Source organism: Engystomops pustulosus, chromosome 5, assembly GCF_040894005.1.
Source record: "Engystomops pustulosus chromosome 5, aEngPut4.maternal, whole genome shotgun sequence".
In the NCBI taxonomy this organism is placed as follows: domain Eukaryota; kingdom Metazoa; phylum Chordata; class Amphibia; order Anura; family Leptodactylidae; genus Engystomops; species Engystomops pustulosus.
The window spans coordinates 18,067,276-18,089,745 of NC_092415.1; the positions used below are offsets into that span (position 1 = coordinate 18,067,276).

The 22,470-nt window shown below is 40.5% G+C and overlaps 1 protein-coding gene across 10 annotated transcripts in view; it reads left to right on the plus strand.

Moving 5' to 3' along the window:
• ENPP2 (ectonucleotide pyrophosphatase/phosphodiesterase 2) overlaps window positions 1-22,470 on the plus strand; it is a 73,766-nt gene that overhangs the window by 29,127 nt on the left and 22,169 nt on the right. For 9 of the 10 annotated variants that reach the window (XM_072151266.1, XM_072151265.1, XM_072151268.1 and 6 more), the window contains exons 3-17: window positions 3,753-3,908; window positions 7,442-7,564; window positions 8,106-8,166; window positions 8,537-8,634; window positions 9,664-9,743; window positions 10,983-11,102; window positions 11,308-11,363; window positions 12,286-12,351; window positions 13,502-13,574; window positions 14,760-14,868; window positions 18,867-18,989; window positions 20,015-20,046; window positions 20,440-20,567; window positions 21,152-21,236; window positions 22,221-22,308. In XM_072151266.1, the coding sequence (XP_072007367.1) occupies window positions 3,753-3,908; window positions 7,442-7,564; window positions 8,106-8,166; window positions 8,537-8,634; window positions 9,664-9,743; window positions 10,983-11,102; window positions 11,308-11,363; window positions 12,286-12,351; window positions 13,502-13,574; window positions 14,760-14,868; window positions 18,867-18,989; window positions 20,015-20,046; window positions 20,440-20,567; window positions 21,152-21,236; window positions 22,221-22,308 (1,398 nt within the window). Of the gene's footprint in view, window positions 1-3,752; window positions 3,909-4,147; window positions 4,165-7,441; window positions 7,565-8,105; window positions 8,167-8,536; window positions 8,635-9,663; window positions 9,744-10,982; window positions 11,103-11,307; window positions 11,364-12,285; window positions 12,352-13,501; window positions 13,575-14,759; window positions 14,869-18,866; window positions 18,990-20,014; window positions 20,047-20,439; window positions 20,568-21,151; window positions 21,237-22,220; window positions 22,309-22,470 lie in introns of those variants that run through there. The other variant, XM_072151275.1, reaches the window with a different exon arrangement.

A 22,470-nucleotide genomic window follows, 5' to 3' on the forward strand; every position in this document is an offset into this window, starting at 1 on the left:
CATGTATGTACACAGTGACTGCACCAGCAGCAGAATAGTGCGTGCAGCTCTGGGGAATAATACAGGATGTAACTCAGGATCAGTACAGGATAAGTAATGTCATGTATGTACACAGTGACTGCACCAGCAGCAGAAGAGTGAGTGCAGCTCTGGAGGATAATACAGGATGTAACTCGGGATCAGTACAGGATCAGTAACGTCATGTATGTACAAAGTGGCTACACCAGCAGCAGAATAGTGAGTGCAGCTCTGGAGTATAATACAGGATGTAACTCAGGCTCAGTACAGGATAAGTAATGTCATGTATGTACTCAGTGACTGCACCAGCAGCAGAATAGTGCGTGCAGCTCTGACTTTTTGGATAAGCAATGTTGAATAGTTACAAAGAAAATTAACTTTCTATGCAAACTTTAGTTCTACATAAACTGTATAATGGTAAGAAATTTTTACCTTTCTAGTGACGTGATAATGGGTTATGTTATGGGTTGATTAAATTACTTTTTTTAATAACCTGAAAATGAAATTTCTATAGAATTTTCTTATCTAGAATACTGTAAAAAACAAACACAAAATGAGCTCTTTTTTTAGTGTGTGACCTCTGTAATTGCTGACATCTCCCACGCATTTTGGTGTTTTGAAATCCTGTAAAGTAAGTGAAGGTTTATGAACTGTGTATAGGGGCCATGAAGGGTCATTTATACTGGAGTGTGCGCTGGGTGGGCAAGTCCTCCTCATCATACGAGCTTTCCTCCCACATTCCAGGTTTGTACATTATATTCTATCTGCGGCTCAGCCCAAAATGCTTCTTTGTCACTTCACTTGGTAAAATGTGAAGAGGGAGCCTTTAAGATATTAAAATGCCTGCTAAAACCATTGCTATAGATGTTATGTGCTGGGTACCAGGGGCACCCACAATCATAGGTCCAGGGGTGCAGGGAATGAATATGGAATATACAGGCAGTCCCCTACTTAAGAACCATACTTACAGACGACCCCTAGTTACAAACGGACTCTGGGTGATGGTAATTTGCTGTACTTTATCCCGAGGCTACAATAAACAGCTGTAACAGTGTCTATAATGAAGCTTTAATCTTGGTTCTTATGACAATCTAACATGATTAAAATACAATTGTCACAAAGACCAAAAAAATTCTGGCTGGGGGTTACAATTATAAAGTATACAGTTCCGAATTACATACAAATTCAACTTAAGAACAAACCTGCAGAACCTATCCTCTATGTAACCTGGGGACTGCCTGTACTTGAAACTTCGAAATACCTACTACTGTAATCATTTGGTACTGGACACTACAATTGCGTTACTTTATTAAAAAATACTTTCTCAAAGGTGCTGAAATTCTTGTACATTGGATTAAAGACATTGGGGCAGATTTACTTACCCGGCCTATTCCCGGCGCGCTCTCTGCGGTGGATTCAGGTCTTCCAGCGATTCAGGGGCAATACAGAGAAAATCGGCGTAAAACGCGATTCGGGCCCTTAGTAAATGACCCCCAATGTCCAGGAAGGAATTCCCATCAATATTTTAAGCCCAGACTATAAGATAGAACAAAGTTACTTGCTAAGAGTGTCTCCCGTTCTGGAGGACTTGACAGTTGTCCATTACATGGTCATCTGTTCATCTTAATGGCCATCGTGCAGTACTTCTTTTCTCCTGCAGTGGCCGCTGTAGGCGAAATGTCTAGTTACAGCTTCGACTAAATGATGGTTGTGTCCAATTGAACTGTTTTAAAACAATAAAATTGCAACTACACCCAACTACAATATCTTTCCTGGTAGAATTGGCACAACTCCATGGAGAGTCTTGGAGAAGCTTGGCTTTGTGTGTAGACCATAATGACCATAGTTGAGTAGAATTTTCCCAAAGACTTTTCATTGTTCCCAAGAAGTGGAGTTTTTTTTTCCATGGCCTGAGAAATTTTCACATTTGCCCTTAATTTTCTGTTCATTTGCTCTTACGGCATCAGATTTGCAATATGAGATACCTACAGTCTTCATTGTAAGTCAATAGATTGAGTTGGTTTTCGAAACTACAGGTGGAAGCCATGACACTATTGTGAACTGTTTATGAACCCCTTTAAGAACCTTTTTACTGGAGTTGACTGGACAGGATTTTAATTAAAAAAATATATATATCACTCCCTACCCCCTCCCTGACCACCTTAATTTGGACACATGCTTGTTCCACTCATGGTATCTGTGCTTCCTATCCATCCTGATATGGAAAAGTGGCTGTCCAGCCAACCATTGGGTTCAGAAGACCACCACAGCCAGTGGTCAGGCAAATTATATAATTTTTGAGTATGGAGACCACCCGAATGGACCCATAAAATGTCAATAAAGTAACAGTGGGGGATCTTTGAGCCTTTAAAAATTTATATATGTTTTTTTTTTTTAATCTATTCATCTTTACAAGATGCAATTTTTTGTATCCTCCTCATAATTTGATAAGGCTCTCATCCTGTCCCTAATTGTACACATACTGAACAGTCCAAGATAAACCAGCCCACTTGATGTTCCCCAGACCTTCTGCAGGTCCAGCTTTCCTGAGTTGTGAGGGTATCTCCCTCTGGTGCGGGATTCCTCGGGAGATGAAGGATAGGGCATGGATCAAGTGGCTAAATTCCTTCAGAAGCTTAAAGGTGAGCAAGTAAAGGCGGCAATAACCGGAATATTCTAGAACCGACCGGTATACCTAACCCTCAGCATCTGTAGACAGGTACAAGAGGTGGTGAAAGGTCTCCAACTCGCTAATACCATAGCAATGATTGAACCTGGTGTCAGGTTTCTGCTCGATATTGGTGCACAACACCAAGGCATGTCAATGACTGGAACTTTTCTATTGAAGCCTCAGAATCCAGCGGATTCGTTTGACTTGCCATAACGTGGAGAAAGTGGCCTCAGTCTTGAACGAAGTTAGAATTAATTTTGTTTGTCACCTAATTTCATAATTTCCTATAATACTAGGTCCCTTCACCAATGGTTCTCTAGATCTCCTCCGAAACACATTCCTAATGTTTCACCATATTTTTGGGATCTAAACACTTCTTTAGTCCCTATCCTTGATCCTATCCAGCATCTACTCAACATCCAAACTTCTTCTGTAAATGGTCATAGTAGTTGATGCTAATGGTATGGTGTTGGCTTTGGTTAAGTTCTTGTTTGGGCTGGAAAGTAGAGGAATATTCATGGCACCCGACTCAAGACCTTCAACTAAAGTCCATGAATTGTACGGTAAAAGGGTTCCGAATAGTTTCCTCTCCAATTCCTGCTCAATCACTGGTTTAAGTGGATCACTAAACCTATGTGTGGTCATGTTCCTTTTCTTCATTTTGTTGGCCAGAAGTGGGGGAGAAGTTGGTGACTCGTTTTTAGTTAAGACTATTGATCCCAGGCTGTAACACAGTATACGAACAAGAAGTTCAGCAGAAGACAACCTAACCTAGAAGGATTTTGAGGTCCATTCCTTCTGAGATTTAGTGTCTCTTAGACCTCAGAATCATTTTATGTAGGACTGATACAGGAAATTGTTATTGGGCCGCTGAAAGTGGGTGGAGTATTGTCTCTTGCAAGAGACTATTCTTCTTCTCCCTAACAAGTAGGGAATGTCCATCTTGGTCAACCCCATTGAATCCAGCGTTAGACACAATCTGCACCAGTTTTTTAGGTGCTATATATGTCCAGCATTTTATTGTATAGCTGTTTTTGATTTACTATCCTCTTGTCTCTTACAGTTCTCAATGACCCACCATGGGACAGCACTTCAGGTTCCTGTAAGGACAGATGTTTTGAGCTTCAAGAAGCGGATCCCCCTGCCTGCCGTTGCGACAACCTCTGTAAAAGTTACAACAGCTGCTGCCAGGACTTTGACCAGCTCTGCCTAAAGACAGGTACAAGGTTCCCGGGTGATTTGGGTTTCTTATCAAGTGGGCAAGAGGTAGTGGTTCCTACATGGGGCCATCCCATCTCTGCCTAAAGACAGGTACAATGTTCCGGGTGATTGGGCAAGTAGCAGTGGTTCCTACATGGGGCCATCCCAACTCTGCCTAAAGACAGGTACAAGGTTCCGGGTGATAGGGTTTCTTATCAGGTGGGCAAGTAGTAGTGGTTCCTACATGGGGCCATCCCAGCTCTGCCTAAAGACAGGTACAAGGTTCCGGGTGATAGGGTTTCTTATCAGGTGGGCAAGTAGTAGTGGTTCCTACATGGGGCCATCCTTTTTGGGGCAAACCCTTTACTTGATTGATATCTAAAAGGTTAAGTCTTAATTATTATTCTTAACATTAATCCTACTAGAAGGCCAATGGAGCTCCAGTTTTTGCACCCCTCTCCCTCCCCGATGACCCAGGACATAAATAAAATTTGGGGAATTTGATTTGTGGAAGTGCTGCTGTTGCATCTATAACAGAAACGGCAAGAGTTGGCCTTAGTAGAGATGAGGAGATACCGAAAATTAGGTTGGAAATAGACCATATGATGGCCCACATCGTAGGGTTGGATGTTCTCCTAGGACCTCACTTCCTCACAATTCAATCCTTGGTTAATTTTTTTTTTTTTACATTTTAGACTCAAAATAACCCCCTGAATAGGTTTATGGGGCAGAAGAGGTTAATATGGGGCAGCCATAAGTGTGGTTATGAGATGCTGAATGTGGGAGGTGGTTGTATTTAATCTGGTCTGGTTCACCACTCTCTCTAATTAAAGAAACCACTTAATAAATACACGTTAGTCTCAATGAATGTCACTTTTTATGACGTTTTAACAGGGAGAACAGGGGGCACAGTGCTAACACGATTCCTAAATCACACAGTATGCATTCTGTTTGAGCAAGTGTAAAGGCCTAATAGGACATAAGGAGATCTGTTAGGATAGGCCGTGCTAAACTTACTTGTGGATTAGCCACTTATGTTTTCTGTAGTCATAACTGCCCCAGCACAATCCAGTATTGATACACAAGAGACCATTGCATTCTCTCTACTACACTGCAGCCTGGAGACTCGGAGACGTTGTTTGTGCTCGTTATTGAGCTATAGCTGTGTGCAGTATTATAGTAGTGTTATTCTTGTACATAGGGGGCAGTATTATAGTAGTTATATTCTTGTACATATGGGGCAGTATTATAGTAGTTATATTCTTGTACATAGGGGAGAGTATTATAGTAGTTATATTCTTGTACATAGGGGGCAGTATTATAGTAGTAATATTCTTGTACATAGGGGGCAGTATTATAGTAGTGTTATTCTTGTACATAGGGGGCAGTATTATAGTAGTTATATTCTTGTACACAGGGGGCAGTATTATAGTAGTTATATTCTTGAACATAGGGGGCCGTATTATAGTAGTTATATTCTTGTACATAGGGGGCAGTATTATAGTAGTTATATTCTTGTACATAGGGGACAGTATTATAGTAGTTATATTCTTGTACATAGGAGGCAGTATTATAGTAGTTATATTCTTGTACATAGGAGGCAGTATTATAGTAGTTATATTCTTGTACATAGGGGGCAGTATTATAGTAGTTATATTCCTGTACATAGTGGGCAGTATTATAGTAGTTATATTCTTGTACATAGGGGGCAGTATTATAGTAGTTATATTCCTGTACATAGGGGGCAGTATTATAGTAGTTATATTCTTGTATATAGGGGCAGTATTATAGTAGTTATATTCTTGTACATAGGGGGCAGTATTATAGTAGTTATATTCTTGTACATAGGGGGCAGTATTATAGTAGTTATATTCTTGTACATAGGGAGCAGTATTATAGTAGTTATATTCTTGTACATAGGGAACAGTATTATAGTAGTTATATTCTTGTACATAGGGGCAGTATTATAGTAGTTATATTCCTGTACATAGGGGGCAGTATTATAGTAGTTATATTCCTGTACATAGGGGGCAGTATTATAGTAGTTATATTCTTGTATATAGGGGGCAGTATTATAGTAGTTATATTCTTGTACATAGGGGGCAGTATTATAGTAGTTATATTCTTGTACATAGGGGGCAGTATTATAGTAGTTATATTCTTGTACATAGGGGGCAGTATTATAGTAGTTATATTCTTGTACATAGGGGGCAGTATTATAGTAGTTATATTCTTGTACATAGGGGCAGTATTATAGTAGTTATATTCCTGTACATAGGGGGCAGTATTATAGTAGTTATATTCTTGTACATAGGGGGCAGTATTATAGTAGTTATATTCTTGTACATAGGGGGCAGTATTATAGTAGTTATATTCTTGTACATAGGGAGCAGTATTATAGTAGTTATATTCTTGTACATAGGGAACAGTATTATAGTAGTTATATTCTTGTACATAGGGGCAGTATTATAGTAGTTATATTCCTGTACATAGGGGGCAGTATTATAGTAGTTATATTCCTGTACATAGGGGGCAGTATTATAGTAGTTATATTCTTGTATATAGGGGCAGTATTATAGTAGTTATATTCTTGTACATAGGGAACAGTATTATAGTAGTTATATTCTTGTACATAGGGGCAGTATTATAGTAGTTATATTCCTGTACATAGGGGGCAGTATTATAGTAGTTATATTCTTGTACATAGGGGGCAGTATTATAGTAGTTATATTCTTGTACATAGGGGGCAGTATTATAGTAGTTATATTCTTGTACATAGGGGGCAGTATTATAGTAGTTATATTCTTGTACATAGGGGGCAGTATTATAGTAGTTATATTCTTGTACATAGGGAGCAGTATTATAGTAGTTATATTCTTGTACATAGGGAACAGTATTATAGTAGTTATATTCTTGTACATAGGGGCAGTATTATAGTAGTTATATTCCTGTGCATAGGGGGCAGTATTATAGTAGTTATATTCTTGTACATAGGGGGCAGTATTATAGTAGTTATATTCTTGTACATAGGGGGCAGTATTATAGTAGTTATATTCTTGTACATAGGGGGCAGTATTATAGTAGTTATATTCTTGTACATAGGGAACAATATTATAGTAGTTATATTCTTGTACATAGGGGCAGTATTATAGTAGTTATATTCCTGTACATAGGGGGCAGTATTATAGTAGTTATATTCTTGTACATAGGGGGCAGTATTATAGTAGTTATATTCTTGTACATAGGGGGCAGTATTATAGTAGTTATATTCTTGTACATAGGGGGCAGTATTATAGTAGTTATATTCTTGTACATAGGGGGCAGTATTATAGTAGCTATATTCTTGTACATAGGGGGCAGTATTATAGTAGTTATATTCTTGTACATAGGGGGCAGTATTATAGTAGTTATATTCTTGTACATAGGGGGCAGTATTATAGCAGTTATTGGTGAAATGGCTAACAAAATAAAATTATGAGCCTGTATATTTCTACTGTATATAGATGTGGATATACTTTCTCACAAATTTTTCATTCCCTATTTTTGTTTTAGGACGTGGCTGGAGCTGTAAGGATAGATGTGGCGAGGCGCGGAATGACGATAGTGCATGTTTTTGCTCTGATGACTGCCTGGCCAAGGGCGACTGCTGTACTGACTATCAGACAATGTGTAAAGGTAATGACTTTGTGATTTTTTTTTTTTTAGCGGTGGATGTATAATCATGAAATGCCCAATAATTGCTTGAATGGGGCTGGGTGACCTCCTGATTACATTAGGGAGCTCCACTGCACATCGGGCTTGGGTTATAAAGAAATGGTGGGTCATGGACAATCTTAGTAGTATCGGTTGTCGTCCTAAATGAAGGGCTTGTAGTAACTGTCCCATAAAGTAGTTATATAAAATCTACAGGGCTATAGAATGACAGGGGGTGAACCTAAACCCCCTGATGCCGCCCCACCTTGCTGCAGATGGTGCTGCCTGAGGCAAAAGGCTCAAGACTCCTCATGACTGGTTCCCCCCTGGCTGTAGAAATCTACAAATCCATCATACATTTTATATGGAAATCCTATTAGAGGGTAGAGTGGCAATTCCTTTAGCCGCGGATGCATCTGTAATATGGTATTTTGGACCACAGAACATCAATCGGACAGACTATTACCCCCGTACGGACTCTTTTTCACCCATTGGGTCTCAATAATTTTTTTTCTAATTTTAGGTGGGACCCGTTGGGTGGATGATGATTGTGAAGAAATAAAACATCCTGAATGTCCGGCAGGGTAAAATGGCAATTTATCAGCATTATTTTGTTTGTATATTTTGTATCTATTATTATTATTATTATTATTATTATTATTATTCATTGTGTGTTTTATCATATTTTCTTCTCCTGTTTGTTACCTACTTCAGTACAGTTGATATTTCTGCTTGCTCTGGGGTTACTATGGTACAACACACTGACCTGTGATCCGCTAGATGTTCAAAATAGAGGAGGTCACATGACCTCTGTATAGTGTTAGCTTATTGGTGCTACCATGGCAACCCCAGAGCAAGCAGGTAGGTAATATGGAGAGGTGCACATTATATCTCTTACTTACAGAGGATACTTGAGGCCTGTTGTTCTGATCTCATCCCGTCCTTCCCTTTTAGGTTTGTCCGTCCTCCTCTGATCATCTTCTCAGTTGATGGATTCCGAGCTTCCTATATGAAGGAAGGGATCAAAGTTCTGCCCAATATCTATAAGCTAAGTAAGTGTCATCACATCAAAGCTGCCCCCTCCCCAATCCCCTGTTTTTTCTAGCGGAGTGACCTACCTACTTTTCAACCCCCTACAGCCACTTTTCGGAAACTTTTTAAATTTAAGGGACTCTGTGACCAGATTTTACCCTATTAAATTAGCAGCCCCCTCATGTAGGGTATGACATGTGTGTTTTTTTTTTTTTTTTTTTTTTTTTTTTTTAGAATTCCGTCCCTTCTATGAAATCTCCCGCATTTATCTATAATATATAATATTTCCTCCAAAGTCATGTGACAAGGAGCAGAGAAGAGTCATATTTCACCTGAGATGAGTCAAGTTTAGAGGCCGCAGGGGAGATGTCGCTACAGACGCCTCTATCTTTGACTCTATAGTATCTATAAACATAGTGGGGAATTTATCATATATCCTATGTTGGAAGTCGGGCCCCTTCCCTCCCGTTGCGGTGGTGGATACATCAGAAGGCTTAGACATCCCTATGTATCCATCAGGTGGCTGTGCCAATTTTTTTGAGCATAAAACCCTGCAGCAATGATTTTTCATAGGCTTTAGAGAATGGCCCACTCCACCACCGGCCGAGGCTCCTTCACACCCACTTGGCATTAGGGTGGTGTGTGGGGAAAGACATTAGTAATTGTGATTATTTTAGGACTTGTATACCGGAAAACTGCTGTGCAAGTCCTGATAAAATCTCCCACCAAGCTGCTGGTGTTGTATTAAAGATAAGAAGTGATGCTCCCCCTGCAGCCTCTAAACTTGACTCGTCTCAGGTGAAATATGACTCTTCTCTGCTCATTGTCACATGACTTTGAGAGGAGATTTTTTTAAGAATTTATAGTTGAGATTTTATATGAAAGATAGAATTCTAGAATGGACATTTCATCCCCTACCTGATGGGGTTGTTAGTTTATTGGGGTAAAACCTGGTGACAGGTTCCCTTTAAGTAAAGGAACTATTCACTACTTCTCTGTATAATGTAGTAATAATACTAATTTTCACAATACTTCTTCTTTTTTATTAGGAACATGTGGAACACATTCACCCTATATGAGACCTGTGTACCCCACAAAAACTTTCCCAAACTTGTATACGCTGGCAACGGTAATAGTTTATTATTTTTTGCTAGATCCTTAAGTAAACGACTGATCAAAGTGTAAATTAAGTGTTTTTTGGGTAAAAATATTGATGACCTACCTTATTGATTGCTCATTGATGTCATATTGGTGCGGGAACCACACCAACAGCCCCACAGATCAGATGATAAACAGAGAATGGAGCAGGAAGCAGACAGCGCCATTCTCTGTGTAGTGGCCGAACTGTGTCACTGCAACTTAGTTCCCATTCAAAAGAGTTGCAGTTACCTGCTGTGACCACCATGATGAGGACGGCGCTGTCTCCTTCATGTTCCATTCTATGTTTCTCTTCTCCTGCTAAGAACAGGATGTCCTTAGGGATTGCTTTATGTTAGACCCCCACCAATCCGATATTAAGGACCTATTCTATTTTTAAGCTCCGTGTCCCTGCACCTACTGGCATGGTGCTGAGGGATTTTGTGGACCTTCTATAGAAAAAATTCAAAATGTTCTCTCCTACTTTACAAAATGCACTACATTACAAAAAAAACTACGAAAAAAAAAATTAAAATTAAGCTTTAAAGGAAATCTCCCATCAAATTCCATCATGACACCAGGGACATTACTCATAGATGCAGGCACCGTCACTGTGGTAGACTTCTTATATTTGTTATCCATGGCCTCCCTCCTTCGAAAATCAACTTTTAAAATTATGCTAATGAGCCTTAAGGGCTTTGGAGGGTGTTTCTGGGTGGTGAAGCTTTAAAGGCTGTTATAGTGTACAGGAGCCCAGCTCCCCTTCCATTGTATGAGATTACACCATGTCGAGGGAAGGGGAAGAGCTTAGGTAGCAGGGGGAATGGGATATAATAGTCTGTGAAGCTATAGCATGGAGGGGCTCTGGTAACATCCTCAGAGCTATTCTGACTCATTACCATAATTTTAAAAGCTGATTTTAGAATGAAGGAGGCCATGTATAACAAATATAAGAAAATTACCACAGTCTCAGTGCCTGGATCTATGAGTAATGTCCCGGGTTTTCATGGTGAATTTTTATGGTAGATTCCCTTCAATTTATTTTGTGATACATATTTTAACAAAATGATCACCTCCGATATTCTGGGATATTTTTTGGGATATTTGGTGCCAGTTATGTTTCCTGGACTGGGAGTTCAAAAAACTTTTGGATGTAAAATATTAGGAAAATATTTTGTTTTTCTTTATAAAATGTTTATTTAATTTTTCATTTTTTTTTCCTGTATTGAAGGGGCTGTATCCCGAGTCTCATGGGATTGTCGGGAATTCTATGTATGATCCAGTGTTCGACGCCAACTTCAGTCTTCGTTCTCGAGAGAAATTCAATCACAGATGGTGGGGAGGGCAACCAGTAAGTAGTGAGCAGGATAGAACTCTGGCCATAAAATGTATCTTTATGCACATTGTAGAATGTTCTGGATCTGATGGAAGCTGAAATCCGGGATGTTTGTCTACACTCACATTCCATGTCTACAACCTGATCACATCTGTAGTGGACGATGATTATTGAGAATTATCACAATGTGATTATAATGTTCCTGGCATTTCTTTTTCAGCTTTGGGTTACGGCTGACAAGCAAGGGGTTAAGGCAGCCACCTTCTTCTGGCCCGTGTAAGTTGTCTTTAGAATTTAATTTCACTTTGGCCTTAAGTTGGTGCTTTTTAAAATGACCACTGAACTAGCAGCCCTCTCAGGTGGGGTATTAAATGTACTTTCTAGAATTCCCTCTAAAACTCGCCCGTTTACCTAAAAAAAAAAAAAAAAAAAAAATCATGTGAAAATAAAGAGAGTCACTTTTCAATTTTAGTCAATTTTAGAGGCTGGAGTGTCCTTTCAAATGTCTGTAGCAGCTAGAACCATGGTTCTGGTGAAATTGTAACGATAAGAATCTCATCTTTCAAATCTGTAATGGGATCTACGGATAAAGATGCATTTTCCATCTATATCTTGACCTCCCTGTATCTCTGGTTCCTTAGCTCACAGAACCACAAGCCTGATGTCATCTGAAAGATTAGATTCTTATCTATGGCATTATGGTTATAGATGTTATGGAGTCTAATAAAGTGGTGTCTGAAGTGATGCTCTGCAGCCTCATCTCGGGCAGAAAGTGACTCTTTTCAGCTCAGGTGATTTTTTTTTTTTTTTTTAAATTTTATTATTAGTAAATCATAAAACGGATATTTCATTCCCTACCCACGGGGTATAACAACCGGGGTAGCAGCAATAGCAGCTGCTATGGGGTCCGCAGTGTCAGGGGGCCCAGTCACCCGACTTGCTCCACTAAACAGTGGAGGATGTGCACTATTATATTCAGTGAATATAGCACTGTATGTGTGTGTGTATGCTGTATGTGTGCATATATTGTATGTATGTGTGTTAATACTGTATGCATGCATATAAATATGTGTATATACTGTATGTGCAATAATACAACTTTCCTATGCTCTTGTTTTGATTATCTGCCTATTTTGAAGTATTTTTTTTCCTTATTTTACAGCTTTTCACTTTTTATTCTTTTTTTTTTTTTTTTTAGAGCCATCACTCAACAGCGGAGAGTCACAACAGTCCTACAATGGCTTCACTTACCTGACAGCGAAAGGTACGTTACATCACAGCTGCTCCTATTCTGTCTTAGGGGACGCAACTCTTTGTTGCAAAAAAAAAAATTATTTAGTGAAAGTTGTTTTTGTGCAAAAAATGCTTAGGAATGAGATATTTTCTTCCTTATGTGTGGTTAAAGGAAACTTACCACCATGGATCTACCTATTAAGGTAGATCCGGTGGCGGGTCCCACTCATGTAGACTTGTATAGCCCTTTTAAGGGCTAATTCTTTGGTGGCCCATAACTTTTGGAAATTTTAATTCACACAATATTCAAATTTTCTAAAGAGGCTACTGGGGCGTGGAGTAGCCGGAGCTGAGGCTACACGTCATGGCTACTCCACGCCCCAGTAGCTTCTTGTGTTCCGCCTACCCTGACATCTTCAGTGCACAGCTCCTGGTAGCTGCGCACACTAGTCTGAGAAGCTGGGTTCTGCGCATGCGCAGATTGCAGGCCGCTGGCTGTGAGGACTCTGCTCTGAAGCCGTAGCTACTGCGCATGCGCAGAACTCAGCTTCTCAGACGAGTGCACGAGGGTAGGCAAACACAAAAGGCTACTGGGGCGTGGAGTAGTCGCACCGTGTAGCCTCAGCTCCGCCTACTCCACGCCCCAGTAGCCTCTTTAGAAAAGTACTCTACATTAGAGGAACCTGCAACCGGATCTACCTAGGTAGATCCGTGGTGGTAGGTTTCCTTTAAGGGTAAGTAATTCCCATTCCCTTGCCACCAACGTTGACCCCTTTGTGTTCTCTGCCGGTGTCAGTGTCAACTAATATGTCAGTGTGACCTGTGACATGTGACTGTGTTGACATGTCCCCATTAAGAACAGCTGGTGATTGGTTCCTGCAGTCATGTAGCGTGTCATTAACTCCATTGGATCAGGATTGGGTGGGGGGCCAAGGGAAAGTCGTTCAAGAAGCAAAAGGGAACATTATTACTTTGAATTAATGTAAACTGTTATCTATAAAAATAAAACTTTTTATACTTTAATTTTAAACTTTATAAAAAGGGTTGGAAAGACCCTTTAACTCTATTAAGGGGATTTTGGAGTTTAGCAACCAAAAAATGTATCCTGTATTGCATGAGAATCGGTAATCTCCTATCCTAATCTCCTAATTTAAATATTTTTTTTTTTTTTTTACATCCAGGCCATACGTGTATGCAATCTATTTGGAACAGCCTGATCAAGCAGGACACAGATATGGGCCATTTAGCAGTGAGGTTTGTATATTTGACCAAATCTAGTTTGTCCTGCTGTATCTTTAGTTTACATTCTGCTTGACACTAATCCAATCACAATCTATGTACATGTTTTTATGATTAAAGGGGACCTGTCACCGAGTACAAAATACTCAATGACATAACTCGGGTCATTCCCTATGAGCTCCTGATCAGTGTGGTGTTTGTTTTTTTAAAATCCGTCTACCCGTTCCAAAGATATGACCTCTAGAACTTTATATGTGAATTATCTCGTACTCGGGTGGGCGGTAACTTTTCATTTCCTCTGGGGCGTGTCCCCTATAAAGAGACAATGCAAATCTAAACTTATAGGGGCCATATCTTTTGAATGGGTGGATGGATTCAAAAAAAACAAACGCCACATTGATCAGCGGAACGGTGGGAATCGCATGTTTATTGTTCAGCATTTTATCCAACGTAAAGGCTGTACAATATTTTGTTAGAATCAGGAGCAGGTCACATCACTCTTACCAATACCGCATAGCATACGGCAATGGGATTTTTAATTGTGCAAAATTTTTTAAAAATATATATTATAATTAAGGATGAGTGAACCCAAATGACAAGGTTCGGGTTGTACCAAAATTTGTGGGTTTGGGTCATCTAGAACCGACCCCGGAATTCATTAGAATTAGTTTGGTTCCAGCTCAAACACCCTCCCCCCACCAGTAACGTCTGTGATCGGTGTCAGCACCAATTATGGGCGTTAACTATTTAAATCCTGTTGGCAAAGTCTCCTGCGATATTTAAATTGATCTGGCCATTGAATGGCGCTGCCGTTTTGTGGAGGATTGGTGTTCCCCATAATGTAATGGGAACAAGGGTTATCAGTAAAACGTCATTACAGACACCTTACAGCTGATCATTGCAGACTAAGACTAAAGTAAAGACTCCAGGGAGGTCATAATGGGCAGAGAGGTTAGTCTGTAACTAGGGGTCGTATGTAAGTCGGTTGTCCTTAAGTCGAGGACGGCCTGTAAACTTTGGCCAGCCATATATTGTCCTTGTATAAGGTCCAAATATCCTAAAAGGACAACGAGGTAGGGGTTATCTTAGTGATTCCAGATCTGCAAACCCTGGGAGCTTATAACTTAATTTTAAGTATTGAAGGGTAAAGACCTTCCTTGTGTGTTAGTTGATGGCTGTTCCTTCGTTCTGTCCCTGTAGCTGATAAATCAGTTGAAGGATATTGATGGAGTGGTCGGCATGTTAATGGACGGCCTGAAACAGATGAAGCTGCATCGATGCGTCAACATCATCTTTGTCGGCGATCACGGTAACCTATTGACTTGTTCTTGGTGTTGGCCAATTGCACTGTGCGACCCGATATTCTCTATAATTGGTAGAATAATCTCTTTATATGTGCTGATTGATTTATTGTTTTATAAAATATTTTTCTTGTAGAATTTCAATATCTTTAGTAATTTTTTTTTTTTGTGTATATATTATATATATATTTTTTTTTTTTTTATCAAAAAAGGGGACTGTAATCTCTAAGACACTTTGACACTTTTTGTAAAATTGATGGCTTGTCCATGGACTTAAAGGGTCTTTCCACCCAAAAAAACAAAGTTTTGACTTTACAACAGGGATGTACAGCCAGGGTATGTTCATCCAATATACACTGGAAAATATGTGCCATATTTAATGCAAAAGCCCACTATTTGCCTTTCCAAAATCAATTTTTTTGGTCTAACATTGGGGGAGACAGCGCCCTGGGGTATAGGCCCTGTTGCTTGGAGGCTGTTACAAGGTTGAAAAAAAGGAGTTGGCTCCACCTTGGTGAAAGGGTCAAGGACCCATGCCCCTTACGTTTTTTGTATGTGAGTGCTGGTAAGGATGGTTTTTGCCTTTGAGATGGTACCATATGCTCAATTCCACACACATCCATTACAGGTGGTTCTCTTGCTCAAGTGGTGATGTCAGCCTTTCCGGATGTTGAGCAGTGTTTCAGATTTGGATAACACAGTCCCCTGCGGAGACTTTGCTGCCAATCAATGTCTTGGAACTGAGGGCCATCTTTCTAGCCCTCGATCACTGGATCTCCGACCTTCCGACTACTTTGTCAGAGGTGGAGCAAACCAGAGGTAGACTTAAACTTACGTATCCATGGCAAAGGATCCTCATATGATCACCTTGGACGCTCTAGTCGTCTCCTAGTTCTGACTTCTTTGCCTCTTCCTTTTCTCTTCTGCTTCTTACCCGCATCCTCAAGCGAGTAAAGGTAGAGTACGTTCCGGTCATCTTTGTGGCTCCAGAATGTGCAGGGTACACCGATCTGGTGTTTCAACCTCCATTCCAAAGGTCCTCTGTTCCACCCGAGTATAACTCAGCTGCTCCCGTTTTTCCCTAAAGGAGTCCCTGACCATTTTAGGAGAGATCGGTGGGAGGTGAAAATATCATGGCAGGCAGAGCAGAATGGAGGGCACCGGGCATATGTGGGTAATATACGGTTCTGGCTTAGAAACTCCTAGTCTCATCAATAATAGGTCTTCTACCACTTTAAAAACCACTATTTACACCAAGCGCACCTCCTTGTCACTGATTGCACAGCATGTTATCTTGATTAGCCATAAAATCTTGTGATTTCTGGCAAGAATTAATTTTCAAATTATGAAAGCCCTGAGCGCTTCTGTGCACATCACACCTGGTGCCCCCTCTGCTTGTAATTATGCACACCTCCTGCGTGCTGCATAATCTACCACACTCTACTACTACCCATTCCCATGACTCCGGGTAGGAAACTGGTTCGGATGTGAATCCAGGCCACAGAGGGGCTGTGATAACGCCCCCCCTCCCCTAGAGCCTTCTGGCTCATTTAGCATAATTTTACAAGTTGATTCTATAAAGGAGGAGGCCATGGATAACAAAAATAAGAAGATTACCACAGTCCCAGTGCCTGGATCTATAAGTAATGTCCCTGGTTTATCATGATGGATTTTGAGATTTCCTTTAAGACGAAGCTAAGGAAGATTGATGAGCACAAGGCTTCTTCTTGTAATAATATTTGTTTCCCTGTAGCTGTGCTGTGTCTCCTGGAACATGACCATGTTCTTGTTTTCCGGTTTCCTGCACACTTGCTATGTTCCATGTTGTGCCTTATGTCAGTTTGTACTACTTAGGGGGGGGATTAGTCGTGGTCTGTAAGTCACTGCACACGTCTTTACTAAATGTCGGACTTGATACTGTCAGAGTTCCTTGGCTCGGGTGACGGTAGCTCAGTAGTTCTATGTACTTGAGGTAAGATCTCTTGGCATCCAACAGCGTCTCGAAATGCTCCTGCCGGGGTGATCAATGGCTCCGAAATTCCACGTCCATCATGGCTCTGCTCGGAGCGCATTTTGATGTTTTAATTAAAAAGCCTTCAATCTGGAATAATGCACAAAGTTTATTCAACTATGAACCTGGTTTTTGGATATGGAGGCTTTTATGTTTAGGTTGTCGTAAACTAGAACAAACTGTGCAGTCTGATCACAGCTGGTGTGTTGAAATCTGGGATCAGCAGGACCTTTAATCACAGAGAAGAGTGTTTTTTTTTTTTTTTCTTTTCTTAAAATGTTAAAACCAAATCTGTGTTGCTGCTATCCGACTTGTAGAAATGGGTAATGGGTATGATTACCATGCCCCCCCCCCCCCATGTCCCATACTATTTGTAAGCAGGGGCGTAAGCTGCTATGGGGCCCGCACTGTCGGAGGGCCCTATCATTCGACCTGACACACTAAAGAGTGGAGGCTGTGCACCATTCTATACATACCATGCTGCAAGTTGTACAGCATAATATGTATATAACATATATGTAATATGCTGCATATGTGTGTATCTGTGATGTGTGTATGGTTTGTATACATGCTTTAAATTCATATATTGCACTGTGTGTATATGCTCTATATGTGCGCATGAGTGTTTAAATGTGTGAAGATCTATATGTGAATAAGTATATTAAATTGTGTACAGATCTATACATATATAGATCATAGATGAAAATATGAGATCTCCTCTTTATAGATGTATTTGATTGTAACTCACACGTGTGTGTACAAATATGTAGATTTTTTATAGTGGGAAGGGGGGCCCATTCAGAAGTCTGCTATAGACCTGCCTCTCCTAGTTACGCCCCTGTTTGTAAGCCCTCCTGGTCCACATTGTCCAGGAGAGTCACAAAACGATATGAACCACATTGCCTTATTAACCTCAGAGATCCGATCCCATTCAATTTCTGGCACAAAATGTACAACCTCATACGGCCCATACTGAAGACCTCTACAAAGAGTTTGTATGTTCTCCCTGTGTTTGCGTGGGTTTCCTTGGGGTCCTCCAGTTTCCTCCCACCCTCCAAAACATACTGTTAAGTGGATTAGATTGTGAGCCCCAAGGGGACAGGGACTGATTTGGAAAACTCTGTGCAGCGCTGCTTTATTTGTGTGACCTATATAAATAAAGGAAAAAAAAAAAAAGATTTAAATGAGTCTTACTATATTTTGAAGATATCTACTATCTATAGAGGGGGTGTGGATTACTATGTTTTTGAGAATTAGAAAATATTCCCAAAAATTTGGGTACATATGCAAGTATAAATACTCCAAGACTGCATTTTTTTAGATGCCTAAAGAGAGATTGTGATTGGGGACGAGCGGACCCGAACTTTGAGTTTGAGTCCGGGTTTGTCCCGCGTGACCCAGACATATATGTGAATTGGCAGCTGTGCAGGCGATCCAGTAAATTGGTGCCCCTAGCCATGGCTGTGATTGGTCAGTGGTGTCCCCCTAACTAATATCACCTTGGGAAGTCAATTTACTGGATTGGCTGCATGGCTGCCAATCCAGCAATATGTCTGGGTCCCGCGGGACAGACCCGAACTCAAAGTTTGGGTCTGCTCATCTCAAATTGTGATTAAAAAAGAAAGGAAAAGTGTGTTCTTGTTGACGGGCATATAAACCAACCCTTGCATTGGCATGGGGCACCATAGATCAGGGGGGTCCTACCATTTTGGTGGGATGCGGGGAGAAGAAGAATGCTGACCCGTATCCCCTATCATGCTTTAAACTGTATTGGCCTCCTCCAGCATGATGGCGCACTATAATCCCTATATTGCTATTCGTAGTAAGCTGGACATTTAGGGGGGCCCGGAAATGACAAATCTACCCTCCTACTTCTTAGATAAAAATTCACCCTTCTGGGGCAAAGACCATTGAATTTAGGATCAGATTCTGTTCTATTCTCTGTTTCCGTAGTCCCCTTTGGATGAATTTTTTTTTCACCACTTTCACCCCTAGGCATGGAAGAGGCAAATTGTGAAAAGACTGAATTTCTCACTTCATATCTCAGTAACGTTGATGACTTTGTCTTCTTGCCCGGCTCACTGGGACGCATGCGCACCAAGAACAATGTACCCAAACGTAAGTAGAGGGTCCAACTGCGTGACGTAAATAAAAAGTATTAAGAAGTGATTGATGGAGCTAATTTTCAAAAAATTGAAATATTCTTAATTTTTTTGTTTGTTTATCCAGTTCTATAAAGTTTTTAGTAATATATTGTTGTGTAAAACTTGACTTGTGTTAGATGGCTGCGCTTTGTCTACTCCATGTCCTTCCCACGTTGGGTTTCTTGCACTTGGCCGTCCTCGGCAGCTGACAGTCTCCATGATTAGTATTTGTGACCCTGGAGGTAGACCTTGTATATAAGCAGGCACTTCGTCTTCCAGGTCAGTGTTGTCCTAAAGCTGTAGGAAACTCAAAGAAGAAAAAAATATCGGGCACATTCAATGCTCATTCCTATGGCAGTAGAGGTGACCTGAGAGAAGTGTACTGTCATGTCTGTACTAGAAAATTAGAGACTAGGGGTAAGTCACTCCTCCATTTTCAATGCATTCCTTAGACTTCATATAATGCATTGAAAATTGAACGCTCTTCAAGCTGTCACTTTTTACATATGCCACTGGTGCGTTAGTGGCTATATGGATATACCCTTATCAAATGTTCTATGAGCAGGTCAATTGTATAAGGCTACCCCTGGAAAGGATGGGATTAAGGGATGTTGAGTTAACCTCATAGTAAGGTCTGTGAAAGTTGGCTGACAATCAATGCGATCACCATTTGAGTTTCCTCAGGGGCGTGACCATGCTTTGCCCTTCCCCAGAGTTGCAACATAATATCTCTACAGCTGCATAACTTTGCTGAGAGAAAGCTGGGAGATTCTGATTCCTGTGTTGGGTGTAAAGGCAAATCTATTGGTTGTCCCCCCCAGGAAAAAATTATGGTATTGAACAATTTTTACATTTTTTTTGTGTTGTGGAGCTTTACCCAAAGTTTATAGAATCTTTACTAAAGATCATTGTAACCATTTAATTCCAAAAAGTGATATTTCAATCCATAAAAAATTGTACAAGTACTCATTGTCTCTCATCTTTTTGTTTTGTTCTCAGATGATCCGAAAGTTGTTGTGGCAAATCTAACGGTAAGAATCGGCCCTTTTTAAAAAAAAAAAAAAAAAAATTCTTTTAAAAAATATTTTGCGTTCTACAGTTGATGGGGTAGGGATGAAGAAATTTTACCCCCAGATTGCTACTGGATCTGCCCCATGTCTGCTCAATTCCGCCTTCTAAACCAGAAGGAGCCTCCCAGAATGCTACTGGATCCGCCCCTTGACTGCTTGATTCCGCCCTTAAATCAGACAGGGCCTCTCACTCTGGGGAGTGGCATTCCAGGACTATCTTTCAAAATCCTGTACAACCCTTCAACACATGATACCATATTATTGTGTGCAGCACATTCAAGTGGTCAAACATTCCGACCCTTATTGTGTTTTTTCCAAAAAATAATTGCTTACTCTTTTTTTTTTTTTTCACAGTGTAAAAGCAAAGATCAGCACTTTAAGCCTTACCTGAAGCAACATCTCCCAAAGAGACTGCACTATGCCAATAACAGAAGGATAGAGGATATTCACTTACTGGTGGACCGGACGTGGCATGTCGCAAAGTTAGTAATCACTCAATAACAAATCCCAAAAAGTTCTAAAAATTTCAAATAATATTTTAGATATAGTAGAGTTTTATAAATATGGTATTTTAGTTCAGGCCTTTTTCACTGCAGTGGAACCAGTGGCGTAATTAGGAGAGGCAGGGCCCTATAACAAACTACTGAATTACCCCTTAAAAATATGTATATAGTACTATATACAGAGACATACCGCATACACATATTACAAATACACACATACAGCATATTCACATTCATTATCACAGATAGTGGGGCCCCCTGACACTGTGGGCCCCATAGCAACTGCTATGGCTGCTACCCCTGTAGTTACACCCCTGAGTGGAACAGAGCTGTTCCAAAAAAAAAAAAAAGAAGAAACAAGGAAATAACCTAATAAAATAAGACCCATGTAGTTGGAGATGAAGTTGAAGAAGAAAAATCAATTTAAATTGACATAGTTGGCTGTGAAAATTTCTTTTAAAATAAGCTGTATGAGCCGATCACTATGTGTGACCTGTTATAATCCATGATGTCATTATTTCTTGGATTGACCTTGATTGTGTTTTTTTTTTTTTTGACCCTAGGAAACAAGTGGATGTATATAAAAAGGCTGGAAAATGTGGCTTCCAGGGAGACCATGGCTATGACAACAAGATAACCAGCATGCAGGTACAGATGGGAACATGGGACATTTCTTTAAATTTAACTTTTGATAATCCAGATTATATATCTGGTAATGTGATGTCACACAGGTTCACCAGCCGTTAGCATCACATGGCTTTGATTACTCTCTGTGATAACAGCTCATGCACCTGTGTGACATCACATGACCGGGGATATAACAAGCCATGCCCCTGTGTGACATCACATGACCAGGGATATAACGAGCCGTGCACCTGTGTGACATCACATGACCAGGGTTATAACAAGCCATGCCCCTGTGTGACATCACATGACCAGGGATATAACGAGCCAAGCCCCTGTGTGACATCACATGACCAGGGATATAACGAGCCGTGCACCTGTGTGACATTACATGACCAGGGATATAACGAGCCGTGCACCTGTGTGACATCACATGAACAGGGATATAACGAGCCGTGCACCTGTGTGACATCACATGACCAGGGATATAATGAGCCGTGCACCTGTATGACATCACATGACCAGGGTTATAACAAGCCATGCCCCTGTGTGACATCACATGACCAGGGATATATAACGAGCCATGCCCCTGTGTGACATCACATGACCATGTGTTATAACAAGCCATGCACCTGTGTGACATCACATGACCAGGGATATAATGAGCCGTGCACCTGTGTGACATCACATGACCAGGGATATAATGAGCCGTGCACCTGTGTGACATCACATGACCAGGGACATAATGAGCCGTGCACCTGTGTGACATCACATGACCAGGGATATAATGAGCCGTGCACCTGTGTGACATCACATGACCAGGGATATAACGAGCCGTGCACCTGTGTGACATCACATAAACAAGGGATATTACAAACCTGAACTTTTCATTACACAAACAATACCAATTCTTTGCCAAAAGGGGACAACCCCTTTAAAGTATTTATCACAGGATTTGATAAATGGTGGTACATTTTTCTTTAAACTTTTTTCTTTCTCGTTCACCAGACTGTCTTCGTTGGACATGGTCCATCGTTTAAATTCAAGGCTAAAGTGCCTCCATTTGAAAACATTGAGCTGTACAACGTCATGTGTGGTAAGTCGCCATCCTGTGCTTGTTCAAGCTTTAAAGCGAACCTGTAAACTGATTTTACCCCAGAACACTACTAGCCCCATCAGCTAGGGTATGAAGTGTCCTTTCTAGATTTTTCATGTGAAATCCAACCTTTCACCTCGAACCATGATTCTGGTGCCATTT